At 47.2% G+C, this 18,056-nt stretch overlaps 1 protein-coding gene across 1 annotated transcript; it reads left to right on the forward strand.

The window, feature by feature from the left end:
• Nucleotides 1-5,685: 5,685 nt before the first annotated feature.
• MAFB (MAF bZIP transcription factor B) lies at nt 5,686-9,791 on the forward strand. Its single transcript, XM_081324549.1, has 2 exons — nt 5,686-7,392; nt 7,776-9,791. The coding sequence occupies exons 1-2, from the start codon at nt 6,416-6,418 to the stop codon at nt 7,828-7,830; spliced, it is 1,032 nt and encodes a 343-aa protein (XP_081180675.1). The 5' UTR covers nt 5,686-6,415; the 3' UTR covers nt 7,831-9,791.
• The last annotated feature ends 8,265 nt before the right edge of the window (nt 9,792-18,056 follow it).

The raw sequence follows: 18,056 nt of genomic DNA on the forward strand, positions 1-18,056 counted from the left end.
CCCAGATCGCGAGAGGAGATCGACTGAAGATGTCACTCTCGCTTCTGAAATAGATTTATTTTAAGTGGGGTGGGTAGGATTTCGTTTCAAATTTGCCGGGCTTATCCGCGGCTGTAATCTTCAGAAGACACCCGCCATCCAAAGACATTAGGTTAGGGGATGGATGGTTTTAATGTTGCTGCGCTGCGGTGGTTCGGATCCGCTTCCTTTAATAAACGGATCCACTACTTTTAGAAGGACTGCACACAAGAGTAGAAATATCAGGTGTCGCTCTGGAGTAAAAAGCATCAAAGCTTTTCGCGGGATGGGACAAAGTACCTAGAGACCCTTGTAAGAATTACACCGCCGTTCCTCGAAAGCCCAGCGCAATTTCGCTCCGGAGTGCCTCCGCCTGGCCAATTGTGCACTGAACCCGCCGCTCGTAGAAGCTACGCTGGGCTGTCTCCCAGCGATCCCTGCTTAGCCGCTAAACTTTCCGGGTTCGGGGAGAAGGCGCGCTCGCGTGCGAGACGGCACTTCCATTCTTCTTTGTCTCCCCCACTTACTATAAAGCAAGGCTGAGGTGTGGAGTCTACGAACTTGTAGGCTAGCCTCACTGAATCCACCGCTGGTCTTGCTGTCTAAAGCAGCTGCCTGAGATCGGCTTATGAAGCTGACTTAGGTGTGACAGTAGGAACTGGCGCTTTCCCGTCTCACTATATCTAGGATTCGGATTCAGTCCGGAGATCGTGGGACTCTCTGTCAGTTCAGGGTAGCGTTCATGCGAGTAGTAGATTAAATGAATTGAGGGGTGGATCAGAGTACCACACGGGCTGGGTTAACTTAAAGACTTTCCGAAGGGGAGCTCACCCTGTCCCGAACATATTTCTTAAGCAGGGAAGGTTCCCTTCCAGGGAAACCAGCCTGAATCCAAAGGTTGCTTTCAATCCTTTCAATCGGGCGATGCATGTGAGTAAGTCTTCAAGCAGCCCTTCAGGATCGCAGCGGGAGAACTCAAGCGCAAAAGAACTCCCGGTTGTTTTTGTGCAGACTCTCTTCACTTCCTTCACTGGGGACCAAGGTACTGGCCACAAGAAGAGGGGGACCTCAAACTCTAACGGGTGCTTTATTCCTTGTGAGTGCACCTAACAAGGTTACTTCGGAAATAACTTGCTTGAACGCCAACACTTGCACGTTCAACTCAAGTTCCAAGTCTCAACAGACTCAACAGATGGGAAAAAACAACAACAACAAAAACCTCCCAAAGGGTGGCAGAGGAAACCCCAGGTTTAAAAACAAGGCGTGTTTGGAGCAATAGCCACATAACAACTAAGTTACCGTACAGATGTCTCTTGGCTTCCAAAACGTCTGGGGTACACTTGTGAGCCAAGGACTCAGCCGAAGCGAATCGCTTTGCAATGATTTCCGGGGGACAGCTCTAGTACCAGTGCGACTCCTCCAGTGAAATCCGATTCATTCTGGCTGGTCTTTGGACTTCCGATTCCAAAGAGTAGGAAAGTTTCATTTAATGGATTTTTGAAAGACCGGGATTGTAACGTTTGGGGTTATCTTTCTCCTCTCGTATTTGTGTTTCGAATCTGGGACGCTCTCACCTTTTATAATTCTGGAGCGGATTCAGCTTTGACAACTTAAATTACAAAGCACCCAGTAAACTAAACCAACCTGTAAATTCAGGGGAAAGGAGACCCAAATATTTGGAAGTTCCAGGAACCTGATTCATAATAATACCAGGTTGTGGGGGTGGGGTGCTGGTCCAAATGAGCCCGCATTTCGTGAAGGAAGTCTCTCTTAAACCGTTAATGAGTAGGAATAAAAAGGTTGTTGAAAGGGAGGGGGGAGAAGCGCATTTTTATGATTGTCTACATAGTTTATGGCGGTCGAGAAGAGCGCTAAGAAAAGCCCATTGAGAGGCTTTAGGAAACGAAAGAAAGAAAGAAAGAAAGAAAGAAAGAAAGAAAGAAAGAAAGAAAGAAAGAAAGAAAGAAAGAAAGAAAGAAAGAAAGAAAGAAAGAAAGAAAGAAAGAAAGAAAGAAGGTTCAACCTCATTTACGAAGAATTAATTGGCAGTGCGGGGGTGTTAAGAAAAAAAGAAAAGAAAAAAATCCTCCAAACCTGGCCTCTACCTCCCGCCCGCGGCTCCCCCCTGCCCCGCGAGAAGTGCAGTGGCTTGGCTGCTAAATGCTTAAGCGAGGATGCCGGCAAACAGCTCCGCTCTCCCCGGATCGCGCGGTCTGGCTACCAAGCGCCAGGAAACAACTGGGCGGCGGGGGGGGGGGGGCGGCGGCGAGGTGATGTGCGCTAAAGGGCACTTTCTTTTCCGGCAAGGAAGGAAGGAAGGAAGGGCTTCTCACTCTTCCACCAAGGTGCCCCCTTAACTAAGCGTTTTTCTTTTGAGACGGTCTTTGTTGCCCTGGCTCCGAAATATTGGGGTGTTGCGATGGCCAGGCTGCTGCAAACCCTTCAGGAGACACATCTCAGGCTGTGCGTTTCCAAAAGGGCTCCCTAGCGTTACCCCTCAGCGTAGTCGCAAGAGAGGGACGATCTGTGGCAAATAATATCCGGAAACGGATTGTCCCCATCCACCCAGCAATAATAGCGTGATCAATTCCAAGGCGGGAAACTTAATTCGGGTGGGAGCTGAACTCGATGGGCATTTCTTCAGAGGACGAATGTTTAGGATCGGACTGTAAAATCAAAGGAACTATACAGTTCGGAAATGCTATGACAAACAACAACAACAACAATAGATATCAACAGCAAGCCTACGGGGATCTTTTTCATACTTTAAGGACGTGCGATCCTAACCGGATTGAAGCTGAGGGCGCCAGTCCCAGGCGCAGCCTTCTGGGCAGGTCACTTCCACTGAACTCGCGAAGAAACGAGGGCAAAGTTTAAGGCCTCGATCCCAAGATACCCTTAAAATGGTGGCCTCGGCAGTTTCTGGTGGCATTTTGTTCCTGGTAAATACCCCGAGAACCCACCGCCTGAGTGCTTTGCGCCAAAGATGGGCCGCTTTACTTCCCCGGAACTCTGGCTGCGGAGTTTCCCCCCTCCGCTTATAACTGAGGAGGGTCGGATCCGTGAGGGTTTGGCCCGCCGAACAGGGCTCGCGTCGGCTCCGAACTCAGAGCCCTTCCTTCCACGTTCTTACCCCGTGCTTATGAGGGCGGGGAGGGGGCCAGTGGGTGGATGGACAAGACCACTTGCTTGGGAACGGTTCAGCTGATGAGGAAGCAAAATCGAGAAGGAGAAACCTCAACCAGCCGGGAAGGAAGGAACTTTTAAGGCTCCAGTTCCTTTTCCCGAGAGGCCGCCCGGCTGCCCTCCACGGTTTCTTCTCTCTCTCTCCTCCCCCCCCCCCGAGCAAGCGCAGGAAGTTAGCTGGGGGGGGCAAAGGAAGGGTTTCTAGAACTAGGAATGTGCCCACTGGCATCTATCGTCCGAAATGTATCCTAGTTTTGGCTTTCCTTTCCGTCTGCCTTTTGTTTGGACCAGCGCACCAGTAGACGGCTGGCAACTTAGTTACCTTCGGCCTGCAAGTTTTCTTTCGGCTTATAAAGTGGGGAGGGGGCGGTGAGTTGTAAGGACCTCTTACTTGGTTCCTCAGAAGCAATCGCCTTCGGTTTAAAAAGAAAAAAGGAAAAAAAAACCCATCATTTCACCCCAAAGGGTGTCTCTCGACCTCCGGAGATCTCCCAAGAGAAGCCTTTCCTTTCCTCTCCCCCCTCAATTCCTCAAGTCCCCGAACCTTGAGCAGCCTCCAAGAAGCAAGAACACCCGACCCCCTTGAATTTATTAGCACTCATTTAGAAGCAAGTGTATCTCGACTTGCATGCAGAGTGTCAGGGCAGGTCGTCAAGATCGCTCCCGAAGTACACGCGTTTAGGGCTGGGATAAAACAAAACCAGGAGAGAACCGGTGGCTTTCTGACGTTACAGCCTTTACTTGAATTCGCTTATGGACGAAGGCTTCTTTACATCTTCGCTCAATAAAGCATAGCGCTCCCTGGGCTGGCCTTTCCTGTTAAAAGAAGATGTACCTTGCATCATTAACTTTTTTTATTTTTCTGCCCCTGAATAAAAAAACAACAGAGGTCACAGTTCAATGGGATCAATGTATAGCCACGTATTATCTGAATAAGCGATCGAGAGAAATCCCTTTTTGTGTGTAGGCGAGCGCATGTGTCGAGGTGGCAGGTAAAGTCATAAAACAGTGGCTCTCACGAGAGCGAAAGCCTTGGTTTTAAAATGCCGCCTGTGTTTAGCAAGGATGGGTGTTTCGACGAGTAGAGCCCCTCGCTCCGCACGTCCTTGCAATGTGGTCGCTTTTACACCTGGGCTTCGTTTCATTTCCAGACTTGATAGGGATTCTCCACCCCCCCACCTTTAACGGGTGCGATTTTTCGTGTGACCACTTGGGGTCGCGCTTTATGTCCGTTTGGAGCAGAGCAGCGGGAGAGGGGGGGGGAGGAGAAGAAAACGCGAGAGAGACTTAATCTCCCTTAATCGTTACAAAATGTTCAAACAAAAATACTGACGGTGACCCCCCCCTCCCCCGGAAAAAACACCCTCCGTACAGAATGAGGTCTTTTTTGCATGCAATAGTGGACCAAAAAAATAAAATAAAATAAAAATCGCAGCCTGTCCCCAGAAGCGAAACGCAATTCTAATCCCCCCCCCCGCTTCCAGCTTTCCTTTCATCTCAGCCAGGAACTTGTACTGCCGTTTTCCTTGTTCACTTTTAAAGCAATTCCAAATTTAGGATCTCTTTTCTATCCCTCCCTCCACTTTTTCTTTTATACAGTGACTGACTGAATAGTGGAGGCAACTCTCCACCTCTCCGGGCGCTCAGGGGGACATCCAAAAGTATGGAGAGAACTCGAGGGTAAAACCTTTCTCCTCGCCGTTTCTTAAGCTCTGGGCCCGCCTTCACACACACGTGCGAGCCGGACACCAATTTCACTTTATGGGAACCCTAAACTCTCGCCTCTCTTCCGAAGGAGTAAACTGCCACATTGTGGTTGTGGTTGTTGTTGTTGTTATTATTGTTATTGTTGTTGTTGTTATTATTATTATTATTATTATTATTATTATTATTATTATTATTATTATTATTATTATTATTATTATTATTATTATTATTATTATTATTATTATTATTATTATTATTATTATTATTATTATTATTATTATTATTATTATTCCCTTCTTTTCCTAGGCTGTAAAATCACTCTTTGCAGGCCAGGTAGAAAAGCGACCGCATTATTAATAACAAGAATCCCAATAACCTTTCCATATAATAGGTAGGAAGTAGGACGGAGGGGGTGGGGTGGGGTGATGTAAAAGAAAGCAGGGCCAAGGCACCTTTCCTAACTGCGGAGGAGAGCAACGGCCGAGCTGAGACTCGGGAAGATTAAAGCCGCAAAGCACAACCAGCGCAGCTGGAACTCCGCTCCGCGGGCTTCTCCTCCAGCTGCTCGTCAGCTGACTGGCTGGGAGCTGTCACTCTCTTTCAAGAAAAGGCCCCGCCCCCGGCTACCCCAGGAACTCACCGTCCGAGCCGCGGTTGGTCGACGCGCTCTGCCGGCCCGGCCCCTTTGCCTGAGTGTCAGCGAGGAAAACAATATAAGGCACCAAGTAGGGAGGCTCGGGCGAATCACAGCTGTTCCATTCCAGCGCTGGAGGCTGCGGCTGAGAGCCGAGCGCGGAGGTGGTGGTGGGGCGCCTTCCCCCCCTTTCCTTCTTCCCCTCCCTCCCCTTTCCCAGCGCGATCCAGACGGCAGCCAATCGCCCACCTTTCGCCAAGCTGCCGAGCGAGCAAAAAGTTGCTCGGGAATCGCCGCCGCGGCGGGGTGAAAAAGAGCCGGACTTACAAACAAAAGCAAGAAAGAGCCAGAGAGTTATAATTGTTTTTGAAACCCAGCGAAATATTTCTCCCCCCTCCCCGAAGGGGGAAGGGGGCACCGCAGCAGCACCGCAGTAGCAGCAGCAGCAGCTCAATCCGCCTCGCAGGATTTTTCTTCCTTCTGCCAACGGGTTACTGGCCAGGAAAAGCAAATCGGGCAAGCTGCCTTGCCTGTTCTTTTTTCTCTCTTGCATAGCGCTGCGCTCTCCGTTAGAGAGAAGGCGAAAGCAGCAGCAGCAGCAGCAACCAGCAACAAGCAGAGCGGCCGCAGCAGCCGCCTCGGGTGCGCGTGTCTCCCGGGTTGCTGGGCTCAGCGGCTCCCGGCCTCGGCGACGCACAGAAGAAGCAGAAGCAGAGAAGAAAAGTTTTCTTCGGACTGGCTGGCCGCGAGGAAGCCGAGGTCCTGGAGTGAGGGCGACGAGGCGGCGAAATCCTCCTGCTTTTCCCTCCCTCTCTCTCTCGTTCGCCGTCTCCAACCGGAGGGGAGGCGCTCCCTCCGCTGCGCGGCGCGATGGCTGCCGAGCTGAGCATCGGCCCCGAGCTGCCCACCAGCCCCCTGGCCATGGAGTACGTCAACGACTTCGACCTGATGAAATTTGACGTGAAGAAGGAGCCGCTCGGCCGATCCGATCGCTCGGGCAGGCACTGCACGCGCCTCCAGCCGGCTGGCTCGGTGTCCTCCACCCCTATCAGCACCCCTTGCAGCTCGGTGCCCTCCTCGCCCAGCTTCAGCCCCACCGAGCAGAAAACGCACCTGGAGGACCTCTACTGGATGGCCAACAGTTACCAGCAGATGAACCCGGAGACGCTCAACCTGACGCCGGAGGACGCCGTGGAAGCCCTCATCGGGTCCCACCAAGTACCCCAGCAGCTCCAGAGCTTCGAGAGCTTCAGGGCCGCCGCTGCCCACCATCACCACCATCCCCATCACCACCCCCACCCCCACCACCAATACGGAGGGATCCCCCACGAAGACATGTCCGGCACCGGCCACGCGCACCATCACCACCACCACCCGCACCATCACCAGGCCTCTCCTACGCCCTCCACTTCTTCCAGTTCATCCCAGCAGATGCAGAACGCGCACCCTCCTCACCCTTCCTCCGCCTCCTCCTCCTCCGCCTCCTCTTCCAGCAACGTGGAAGACCGGTTTTCCGACGACCAGCTGGTCTCCATGTCGGTGCGAGAGCTCAACAGGCACCTGAGGGGCTTCACCAAGGACGAAGTGATCCGCCTTAAGCAGAAGAGGCGGACCTTGAAGAACCGCGGCTACGCCCAGTCTTGCAGGTACAAGCGGGTCCAGCAGAAACATCACCTGGAGAACGAGAAGACCCAACTGCTTCAGCAGGTAGAACAGCTCAAGCAAGAAGTGACCCGGCTGGCCAGAGAAAGAGACGCCTACAAGCTCAAGTGCGAGAAACTGGCCAGCAATGGTTTTCGAGAGGCTGGATCCACCAGCGACAACCCGTCTTCTCCCGAGTTCTTCATGTGAGTCCTTAAAAAAAACCAAGACCCCTTACCCACCCACCCACCCAGCCACTCCCCGTTCGTTTCCCTTCTCCCCTCCACTGACATCTCCATCCATCTACCCTCCCGAGCAGCAGCGAGAGATTAAGGTTGAGAAAAGAATGACTGCGAGGCCTGGGAAGGGTGGGCTTCCTCCAGGCCGGGACTGTGGGGGAATCTCTGCGGCAGCATCTTGTGTTTCTAGATTAATTCCCAAGCGCAGAAGGGGAAGAAGGGAGCAACTTTTCCTCTTAATCTGCCGCTTGATAGCCAAAGGGGGCTTTGGGGGACGGGAGAGATAGGTGGGGAGGGGGAAGGAGAGGCCTGGTAAAAGTTTTTTATACAACTTAATTGCTTGCTTGTAGAACTTTATCCTGGACTTTGCAAAACAAAGGGACGGGCACCGGACAAGCCATCTAGAATACCCACTTTGGAATTCCTAAAAAAAACGGAAGAACACATGGCGAAGGGGGCAAGTGCACCAGTAGCCTGGAAAAGGAGCAAGGACAATATATGCAGGTTTTTCATAGATTGCCTGCTTTGAAAGGAAAAAAAAGGGACAGAATTGAGATGGGACTTAACCATGTGAGCTAGTAAAATAGGAAAGGAAATTAAAGAGAGAGAGAGAGAGAGACAGAAGCCTCCTCAGTTTTATTGCCTGCTTGATTATATAGGAAAAAAATACAAAAAAAATCTGCATTAAAAATATTAATCCTGCATGCTGGACATGTATGGTAACTTCTATTTTGTACCATTTTCTTGTTTAAGAATTTCGCATGTTGTTGATCATCGACCATATTTCTTTTTTCTGTTGTACTGTTGTTTGTTTCTTTGAATAAGAAACTGTCACAAATTCTATATAAAAAAACCCCCTTCTTTTTACTTGCACACGCAACTGCTTGTTCTATCTCTCTATTAGCTTTATTTTTCTTTTTTAAATTTGGGAACTCAATCCACCAAGCATGTCTCCTGCGCAAGTTTCACAGAAATCAATGAGGCCACTGCGTAAGAGAACAGCTGGGGGTGGATTGGGCTCTCTGTTAGCTTGTAAATATCAGCCACACCACAAATCTGCACAGGGCAAAACACAAGAACATTTCAGCAGGCTGGTTTTCAGTGATCATTTGTTGCAGAAATAACCTACAAAATTCTGGGCATTTTTTGCATTCAGAAAACATCCTTGTATATTCTGTGCACTTTTAAAAGCTGTAGGTTGTGGGGGGGGGTTGATTTTTTTTGTTAATTTAGTTTTCATTTTGGTTTTTGTTGGGACAGAAAGAGATTTGTCTTTCCTCTTTTAATTCCCCAATCTTAAATTACTTGGAGGTCAAGTCTGCTGAAATTAAGGAGACCTGACTAGAAAGAACCAAATTCCTTTGTATCCAGTTGAATTTAACTCCCAAGTAACCTTGCTTATAAGTCACCTTTTGAAATCTTTTAAAAAATAATTTGAGAGGAATATAATTTTAAATGCAAGAATGGATAATTTCAGTGGCTCGGTCTTGCTGTAGTCCATCATTCATGACCCAGCATCTGCACGGGCCACCTGATTTTGTCACTGGCTCAAAAAAAAAAAAGATTTGCAATTATTTTTCTCTCTTCTCCAAAGCAACAATTGGCCGCTTGGTTTCTTAACTCAAACGTGAGTCAGTTTTACTGACTGCATCCAAGGCAGCTCATGTATTTTATAGTTAAGTTGATGCCTCTGTAAAAAAAGGATGAATGAATTCAGAATGCATAGGGGGAAAAAAAAACAACTTTCCTCTTTTAAAAAGGTGGTTTTAGCTTTGCAGCTTCCAAGTTTAGCTTTTGCAATGTTTAATCTGCTTTTTCACACAGCCAGTGAGTGTAGCCAAAACTTTTAGTAGTTTGGAAATTTATGGGTGTTTATTATAATTATTATTTCTTGTGATCTGCCCCCCTTCCTTTCCCCCCCTTTTTTCCTCCTGCAGGTCAGTAAAAGGATTTTATGTTGCACTGACAAAAATACCAAAATGAAAACCTTTATTTTTAGTTTCCTTTTAGAATTTGCTGGCACTGCTGGCCGGATGCATTTTGAGTTTGTATTAGTTTATAAATTAACAGTAATACCAAGAATCATGAAAAATGAAAAGCATGGTGCTTGCAGTTTTAAATATTGTGAATATTAATAGTCATGCATCAGAAAATACCCCTCTAAACTTTTGGGTTTTTATGGATTCAACTGTGTTGAAATCACAGCATTGCAGCAGCAGAAAATGTTTTTATTTCATGTAAACATTCTGAAGGGATCAATTTCAAATCCTGCTTATGATATGAAAAATATTAAAAAAACACCTCTTGGTCTTATTGTAGTTTTATTCAGACTGGTTTCTGTTTTTTGTTTCTCTTGGTTATTAAAATTGTTTCCTATTTTTGCTTACTAATATTGACATGGCATTTTTTTAAGGGTATACTTTTCTTGAGGGTTGTTCTTGAATGTGGGAAATAAGGATGTTGATGACAGCCATCATCACCAATCAGACAAATTATACAGAGTTGCAAGAAATGCAGTTCAGGGCTTGATCTATGAACTGATTAACCCTCACATTCCTGAAACACCATTGAATTCCCTAGGCTTGTTTGGAAGCAAAGATATGTGCAAACTGTATTACATGAACCATATCCCCACATATACAGGAGCTTGGTTGAAAGTTGTGGGACTGAGATTATAATCTTATCATTTAGAAATAAGGCAAACCACAGGGATAAATACTTTATAATGTAGACCATGTGAATAGTAGAATACACTGAAGGGGGGTGGGTGGGGAAGCAATGACCCATAATATTCCTCTTCTTCCTAATGTTCTAGCTTCTTTACATTTGACAGGCCTTTCAATTCTAATGAGTTTTACCCGAGTGCCAAGGGAAGGGTCCTTGTATTTTCACCAGAGCGGTTCCACTGGAAAGGTGTTGGGCACCTGGAGGAAATGTCAACTCGACCTTGCTTGAGATGAGTGACAGAGGAAAAGGGATCCCCAAAAGCAGGCAGAGGTATTTGTGTGCATGATTGTGGTGTTCATTCTTTGCCTGGAGTTGCTTCCCCTCGTCTCTCTCCCGCTCCCCTTCTGCTAAAGTCCATTTCTGTTTTAGGTCTGAGGTCTGCCTTCATCTATTCTCCAATGGAGGATTCTACCTGAGCACAATATCACTCTCTAACCTCCCTCCCCACTTAACTCCCCTAACCAGCATCCCCTAACCAGCGCCAGGTTTAAAATGGTCGTCACACAGACTAGCTTCCCACCGAGGTCTGGGGTCAGTAGCAGCTCTGGTGTTCACTCTGAGCTCCATTGCCCAGAGCTTGAGAGGATAGGGAGACAAAGCTGCCGACATGAGCAGGCCTGAAAGTTCTCCCAACGCACTTTTTTTTGCGGGACAGATTGCATTCTTCCCAGCTCTGTTATTCTGTACTCCGACACAATAACAACCGCAATCCTGAGAAGGACTCCATAGGTGGATAAAAATGCCAAAGCATCTGGCTGACTGCGTGACCAACCATAACGATAGTCACCGCCACCCCAGCGGTGTAGGCTCCTAACACCTCTGTGGAACTGGGTGTCCTCGCAACGCCTTTTCCTGAGCAGCGAGCTTTTCCTGGTTCTTACCTGGCTCTCTCCTGCAGGAAGGCAGGGATTTCGGTCTCCTGGAAGTGTCACTTTCCCAGTTTCCCTCTCCTCTGCCGGTCGGCTTCTCCATTAAGCCGCCAGCCTTGGCGGCGGCAACTACTACAATACTAAGAGCGGGAACGGCCGAAAGGCAAGCGCTTAATTATGCTTTCCCCTGCCCAATTTCCCTCCGCCGAGACCCCCGAGATCAAACGAACAAAGCGCCAATCGGTCAGAAACCGCGACCAGCTGGAGCCGAAGCCAACCGGCGTTTCAAGCAGTTATTTCCCGCCTTTAATTTAATCCAAGATCGGTGCCCTCTGGCTGAAAGCGGGGTGTGTGTGTGTGTCTGTCCCAGCTCTCCGACTTCAAGGCCGGCGGGCAAATGTAGGACCTACCCGGTGAGTGACTTTGCCCCCCCCCCCCGCGCCCCCAATGAGTCTCATGATTTTTGTTGCTCCGACTAAGCCACCTTCTTTGACACTTCGCCTTAAGAAAGAAACGCTGGGCACCTGGATCACCGCACAAGATTGATGCCATTACAAATCACCTCGGGTCCTTAAGATGTCCCAAATCTCCATTAGTTTGGCGGCCACAGACTCGCAGGGCTGCCTTCGTGCAAAAATACCAAACCAAACCAAAACAAACCAACTTAGTTTGGGACGATCCCGTTTTACTCAGCGAGGCGGCCGGTGAGAAATCAGAGCTCTTTAATCACCTCAGTTAGGCCGATCACAATTCGCCCAGAGACCATTTTTACTTAACAGCGAATCTCGGAGTCTACTTCAACTCCCGGCGATTCTCTGGACCCCCAACTGGCAGCGATAGGGTTGGGTTGTCCCAGAATAAGGGGGCGGCCACAGCGCTCAGCTGGGCTACTGCAATATGCAAGAGCTAGCGGGTCGCTGGACGCCCCCCACTGGGAGACAGGCTCTCCCTCACTTTCATTTTCCCCCTCCAGGTTGTGGGAATGCTCTGGGGAGGCAGGAGGCAGGGGAAGGATTGTGTCAGCAGTGAAGCGAGTGTGAGAGAGGGGGAAGAAAGCACACCGCCGTCCGTGTCCAACTTTAGATTCACTGAGCTCTTGCAGAGGTGGGCGCAGCTAGCAATGAGCTGCTAGAAGCCGGTTTGTGGTCAGCAGTGGTTTAGGAAAAAAAAAGCACGGAGGGCAAGAGCGAGGCCAGGCTTGGAGAGAAAGCCCTTCTTACTCTACGGAAGAAGGCACGCACGGCCAGTCGGAAGGCCTAAGAGGAATATTGTTCGTGGGAACTGCCACCGCATATTAATGTCCTCTCATGCGTGCACTGAATACATCACAGAAGCTAATTGAGCAACATCTCTCCCCCCCCCAGCCCCGCTTTTTTTTTTCTACCGGGGAAATTGGGCCTCAGAAAAGCACAGGAGGGCTTTCGCGAAACTGTGTCAGCGGGTGGGAAGGCTGCAGGGTACACGGGAGCCCCCTTTGCATCTCTGCCCTGGACACGTTTCAATTCCTTCTCACTGCACGCCAAAATGCCGGCGAAATTGGACCATTGAGGTTAAAGGAAAGAGAAAGCCCAGCCAGGGATGTGATTATCGGGATGGAGTTGAACTCATTGGTTTGACTGCCTTGAAGGAAAGGAGCGTTCCTGCCGATCGTCTCTTCTGCAGGTCAGGCTGGAGAAGCCAGGAATGCGGGCTTCCCCACTTGGGGAAAATTGGTTGGGCCCTGCGATGAGGTTTTGTACATGAACACGGGGAGGACATAATGTGAGCAACCAAATACAAGCTACCCTTCTTTCGTTGGAGGCTTGCGTGAAGTCTCTGGGACCGACAGTGCTGGACAGATAGATGTTAAGGGCTCATCCCTTGAAGACTCAAAGTGCCCGGATTGTGTGTGTGTCTAAACCAGTGTTTCTCAATCTGGGCAACTGGAAGATGGGTGGACTCCAACTGGACAACTGGAAGAGGGTGGAGTTGCAGTCCACCCATCTTCCAGTTGTCCAGGTTGGGAAACACTGAATTAGAAGAAGGTTGGTTTCTGAGAAAACACTGCTTGAATTGTCAGTATGCATGCAGATTGTTGGGGGCCGTTTCGAAATACTCCCCCGCCCCGCAATCAAAGTTGCTGTCCGCTTCCCAGATCAGAGGGAGAAGTGAAACTTTAAACTGGCGGGGCGGCCGGGTGTGTTTTTCTTAGCTGCGCTACCCGGCTTCGACAGGCGTGTTGCGGTGAAATAGGGAAAGGAAACGGAGGGGAGGACCGCCAGGACTGGGCTGCATAAATCGGGACGAACCCTAGATGGCAGCAAAGAGCCAGGGACTTCGACATTCCTTTCCAGCAGCGCAACTGCCGTCGGGAGATTTGCAGCCCAAACCTAGCCGCCCGTAAAAGTTTTCTTTCTTTTCCAACCTTCCTTTTTCCACACGACGGAGCACTCGGGGGGCTGCAAAATCTCAGAAGGACCACAAAAGCGAAACGTGTTGACCGAAACAAACACAAACACAAGCGCGCGCACCCACCCACAGATGAATTATCGGGACTTGATTTAACTCTGGGAAAGGGTCCCGGCAGGTAGCCCAAACCCAAGTTTATTTACTTAGAAACAGAGGGGGGGGGGTTATTGTTCAGTAAAAGAAATTTCAAGCAGGAATCATCCTGGGCGATTCAGATCAACCCAAATGGTGTGTGGGGGGAGGCAAATGTCACGAATCTGTTTATTCCGCCCGAGACGGTTACGGACCGATATGACTCCGGACTCGGCTCCGGACCGGGACCGGGACAGCTGTGGTTTGAAGATTCGTTACGTAAAAGTAGGACGGAAGGTGAGAGCTGGAGGCGACGAGGTGAGTCCTTCGCAGAACCATGCTGCCGCCCCCCCCCTTCCTTCTTCCTTGGGACGGTTCGATTTACAACAAGCAGCTTCGGCTCCCCTTCCCCCCTTCCCCCCCTTCCCCCCTCCCCCCAATAGCTAGCTGGTCCTGTCAGGCTTCATTCACCTTTCTCTTGGCAGCCTCCCCCTCTTCCTACCTTTCAGCAGTGAGAGGGTTAAACGTGCACCTCCCCTGAATGGGCTCCGGCAGGCCTTTAATGAAAGTGAGGCACGCTGACTTCCAGCTGAGCCTCCATTCAGCGGGACTGTTGACAGAAGCAGCCGCTGGGGGAAAGAAACAGGGAGGCCCAATTCTCACTTTGTGGGCTGGCTGCCTGGCCAAGCGTGGCACAGGTAGTCCTCAACTTATGACCGTGAATAAGTCCCAAATGTAGGTTAAGTGAGACATTTGTTAAGTGACGTTTTGCCCCATTTTACAACCTTTCTTGTCCGGGTTGCTAAATGAATCACTGTGGTGGATAAGTTAGTAACCTGGTTGCTAAGTGAATCTGGCTTCCCCATTGACTTGGTTTGTCAGAAGGTGGCAAAAACGTGATCACGTGATGTTGGGACGCAGCAACGGTCATAGATATGAACCAGTTGCCAAGTGTCTGAATTTTGATTATGTGATCATGGGGATGCTGCAAAGGTCCTAACTGTGAAAAATGGTCATAAGTAATTTTTTCCCCAGTGCCTTTGTAACTTTGAATGGTCACTAAATGAACTGTTGTAAGTCAAGGACTACCTGTACTTTGACCAGCTACTCACAAATAAATGCCCCTTTCCAATTATATATCCTTGGACATTGCAGGTCATACTTCCAAGATATTAATACAGGCCTGGCTGTGAATTAATAAAAGAATAAATAAAAGATATACCTGTGATACAAAACAGGAAAAAATATGGGCACAACCACCCAAGAAGAATCCCTCAAGGTGTGTATCTGCTTTATTTCTTCTGATGTATCTCCATAAAAGTGAAGCAGGTGCTCATTACTCATTTCTGAAGGAGAGGCTCTTTGCACATGTGCATTGAATGGTTGGACTATAGTTATATAAAGAAAATGCCCTCTTTGTTAAATACAGGCTTCTGAGGTTTATACTATAGCATTCTGAAACCAATGTAAGTATTCATCATCCCCAGCCAGTTGGGATGCCATCCTGGCAGTGAATGATGAAAATTGTAGTTCAGCCTATCTGGAGGCACTGGAAGAAATTGCTTTAAGGATGATACTATACACAGGAGCCTTCTTCCCCCGTCCCCCATCAAAATTGCTTTCTTCCATTTAAGCAGGCACTGCTTTTGGTCTTGGCAGTCTGATGTTCTGCAGGTCATCATAATCACCAATCACAAGGTAGTGTGAAGTATGGGACTTGTAGTCCAAACAGCATTGGGTTGCCTTCCCCTGAAAGCTCTTTTACCGTCTTCTCCTCCATGCTCTGCACAATTTGACCCACATTCATTTCCCCTCTTGGCAAGAGAAATAGGAAGTGTTCTGCATGAAGGAGGCAAATGAAGTAGATAGGGAAGTATAAATATCAGCCAGGGAAAGTAGGAAGAAAGAAGTGCCACAGATCAGTCATCCCTCCCATTGTTTCTCAGTAGCACTTTCTCTCCATTGTTACTAGATGTGTAAAGCTCATCCAGTATGACTTCATGAATACTTCCCTGGAATTTTCTTGGCAGCAATATGGAATTGGTTCGTGAGTGTCCTGTTCTGTGATTGATTGATTAATTTTGCTTCCCATTCTAGCTTATAGCTCTGAATTTTGCTAGACGTTTCTTATGCAAAGCCAAACCAGGCCCAAGCATGCTTGCTTGCCAGATTAGCCAAATGCTGCCCTCTGCTGAGACCTTAAATTTATTGCCCCTTCACCACAATTCTCTCTTGAGCAGGTGTGAAACAGCTTGTGTGGATACTTGCCCCGGCACTGGCATCAGATGTAGAAATCTACTAGCATCTTTCAGATTATTATTTATTGGATTTATATTCCACCTTTCATCTAGGTGCTGAAGGTGGCATGCTCCTTATTTTGAAAAATTGCTGTATCCAAGCAAAAATCACTATTAGCCTAGAATAGAATTTCCCCAACTCAGCACTTTGTGTGTCAAATTCACTGAGCAATATATACACTCTAGTTTGGTGTGTTTATTTGCATCTGTGCTGTGAAATGAGTCATTATGGTTATTACTATGTGTGTGTGTGTGAGAGAGAGAGAGAGAGAGGGGGGGGGTGGGGTATTGGGCCCAAATGCTTTTCCTTGGCTTTGGAGCAGTAGAACTGAAACTTGATCCATTAGAAAAACAGTGGGACATTCAAATAAATATGCTCTTAAATATACCAGCCTGCTCACTTACACAAGCAATCTGTGTATCGCACCCAAGAATAGGAATAGATTGTCTTTGAACAGCTGGATTTAATTTTTCCAAAAATGTGAATCCACCACTTATTTATTTGCTTCTTCTTCCTTGCATGTCTTAAGAGTGTCTTTAGTGACTAATAGCACTTCTGTACTTATAGGACTATGATTGCACAGCACACCAACTAAACTCTGGCCAGACTGTAATGTAATGCAAACATATTTTAAAATACTGTAACTTCCATCATTTTCCTCAACCATTTTGCTTGATAAAGAGCTTTTCACCACCTGAAATTTTGCATGCTATTTTATAAACCATAGGTTGGTTTAATAAAGGTATTGTTTCAATATTAATTTTGATATCTTTTTGCTCTGAAATTTCCTGCAACATAAAATGAAGTTGCAGCATGAATAGTATTTGAGGGGATTAGAAAAACTATGCAGAGCAATGCTTTTCAATGACGGCTTGTTATTAGAGCTGTATGATACCTCCAGATCAGAACCCATGTTCCTATGACATAATAAACTACAAAACAGACACACACACACACACACACCTTTTAACTTTGTTCCTGTATATCTCCTGTGTTTAGTTTATTATTTATGGTTCAAGGGAAGGTGGGAAGCCATAAAAAATATGCAAAGACAACCAATATCAGTTGCTATTCTGTTTGAACATGGTAGAAATGAGATGCCAGACTCATCCAACAGGATATACAGTATATTTCCTTTTTGCAGATGACAATAGGTAACAGCCAAGTTTTTGTGCTGATCTTTGTTCTTTGCTTCCTTCCTTTGACATAGAGACAAATACTATTGAACTTTTCTCTACAAGGTAAGTCTAGCTGATCTCTGAGTGAGCGTACATAAGCTCATAGTATAGGTCACTAAAGGATCTGATCATGGTATCTTGGGTCTTGGATGGGGTTGATAATGATTGTTGACCATTGAAGTTGGGCAGATTTCAACCAATCACTTCATCAATCTTAATTCTTGTAGCCAAAAAAAGAAAAGAAATTTTGGGATCTGCAATCTACAAATTTACCTGTGATTACTACCTGGGAATTGGATTTAGAAAATTCTAAGTATTATTAATTGCCATCCAACTTAAGTGGCCATACATCTCTCCAAGGAACCTGGGGTGGCAAGCCAAACCAGGATTACATTTTTTAAAAAATGCAACTAAAACTTCACTGAGTCTTAATTAAAACATGAATTCACTAGACACAATAAGGTGGAACCTGATTAATACTTGGATGAAATTCCTCCAGAGAATGTAAAAGCTGTAGACTAAAGAAGATTTTTTTAAAAAAATCCTGAAAAGGCCATTGGTACATTGGCACATTTCTGAGGGTATCCATGAAATCTAAGAGTCAAGCTTTCCTAAAATGAAAATTTATATTTTTTTACTACCTAAGTGTTTTTGTATAATGCAGCTTCAGAAAGCCTGCATTATACAAAATTAAATTATTTTGTTTGATCACCCAGTTTTACAAGAATGATCATTAAGAGATGATCATTGCTGTGAATTTCAAACAAGATTTTGACCCAAGAATCAAGATCACGTGAAGTATTAATACCACTTTATAATGCCTTGGTAAGGCCACACTTGGAATACTGCATCCAGTTTTGGTCACCACGATGTAAAAAAGATGTTGAGACTCTAGAAAGAGTACAGAGAAGGGCAACAAACATAGGGGACCAGAGGCTTAAACATATAAAGAACAGTTGCTGCAATTGGGTATGTCCAGTTTAATGAAGAGAAGGACAAGGGGAGACATGATAGCAGTATTCCAATTTCTCAGGGCCTG

Source organism: Vipera berus (genome assembly GCF_964194415.1).
Source record: "Vipera berus genome assembly, chromosome: 3".
Taxonomy (NCBI): domain Eukaryota; kingdom Metazoa; phylum Chordata; class Lepidosauria; order Squamata; family Viperidae; genus Vipera; species Vipera berus.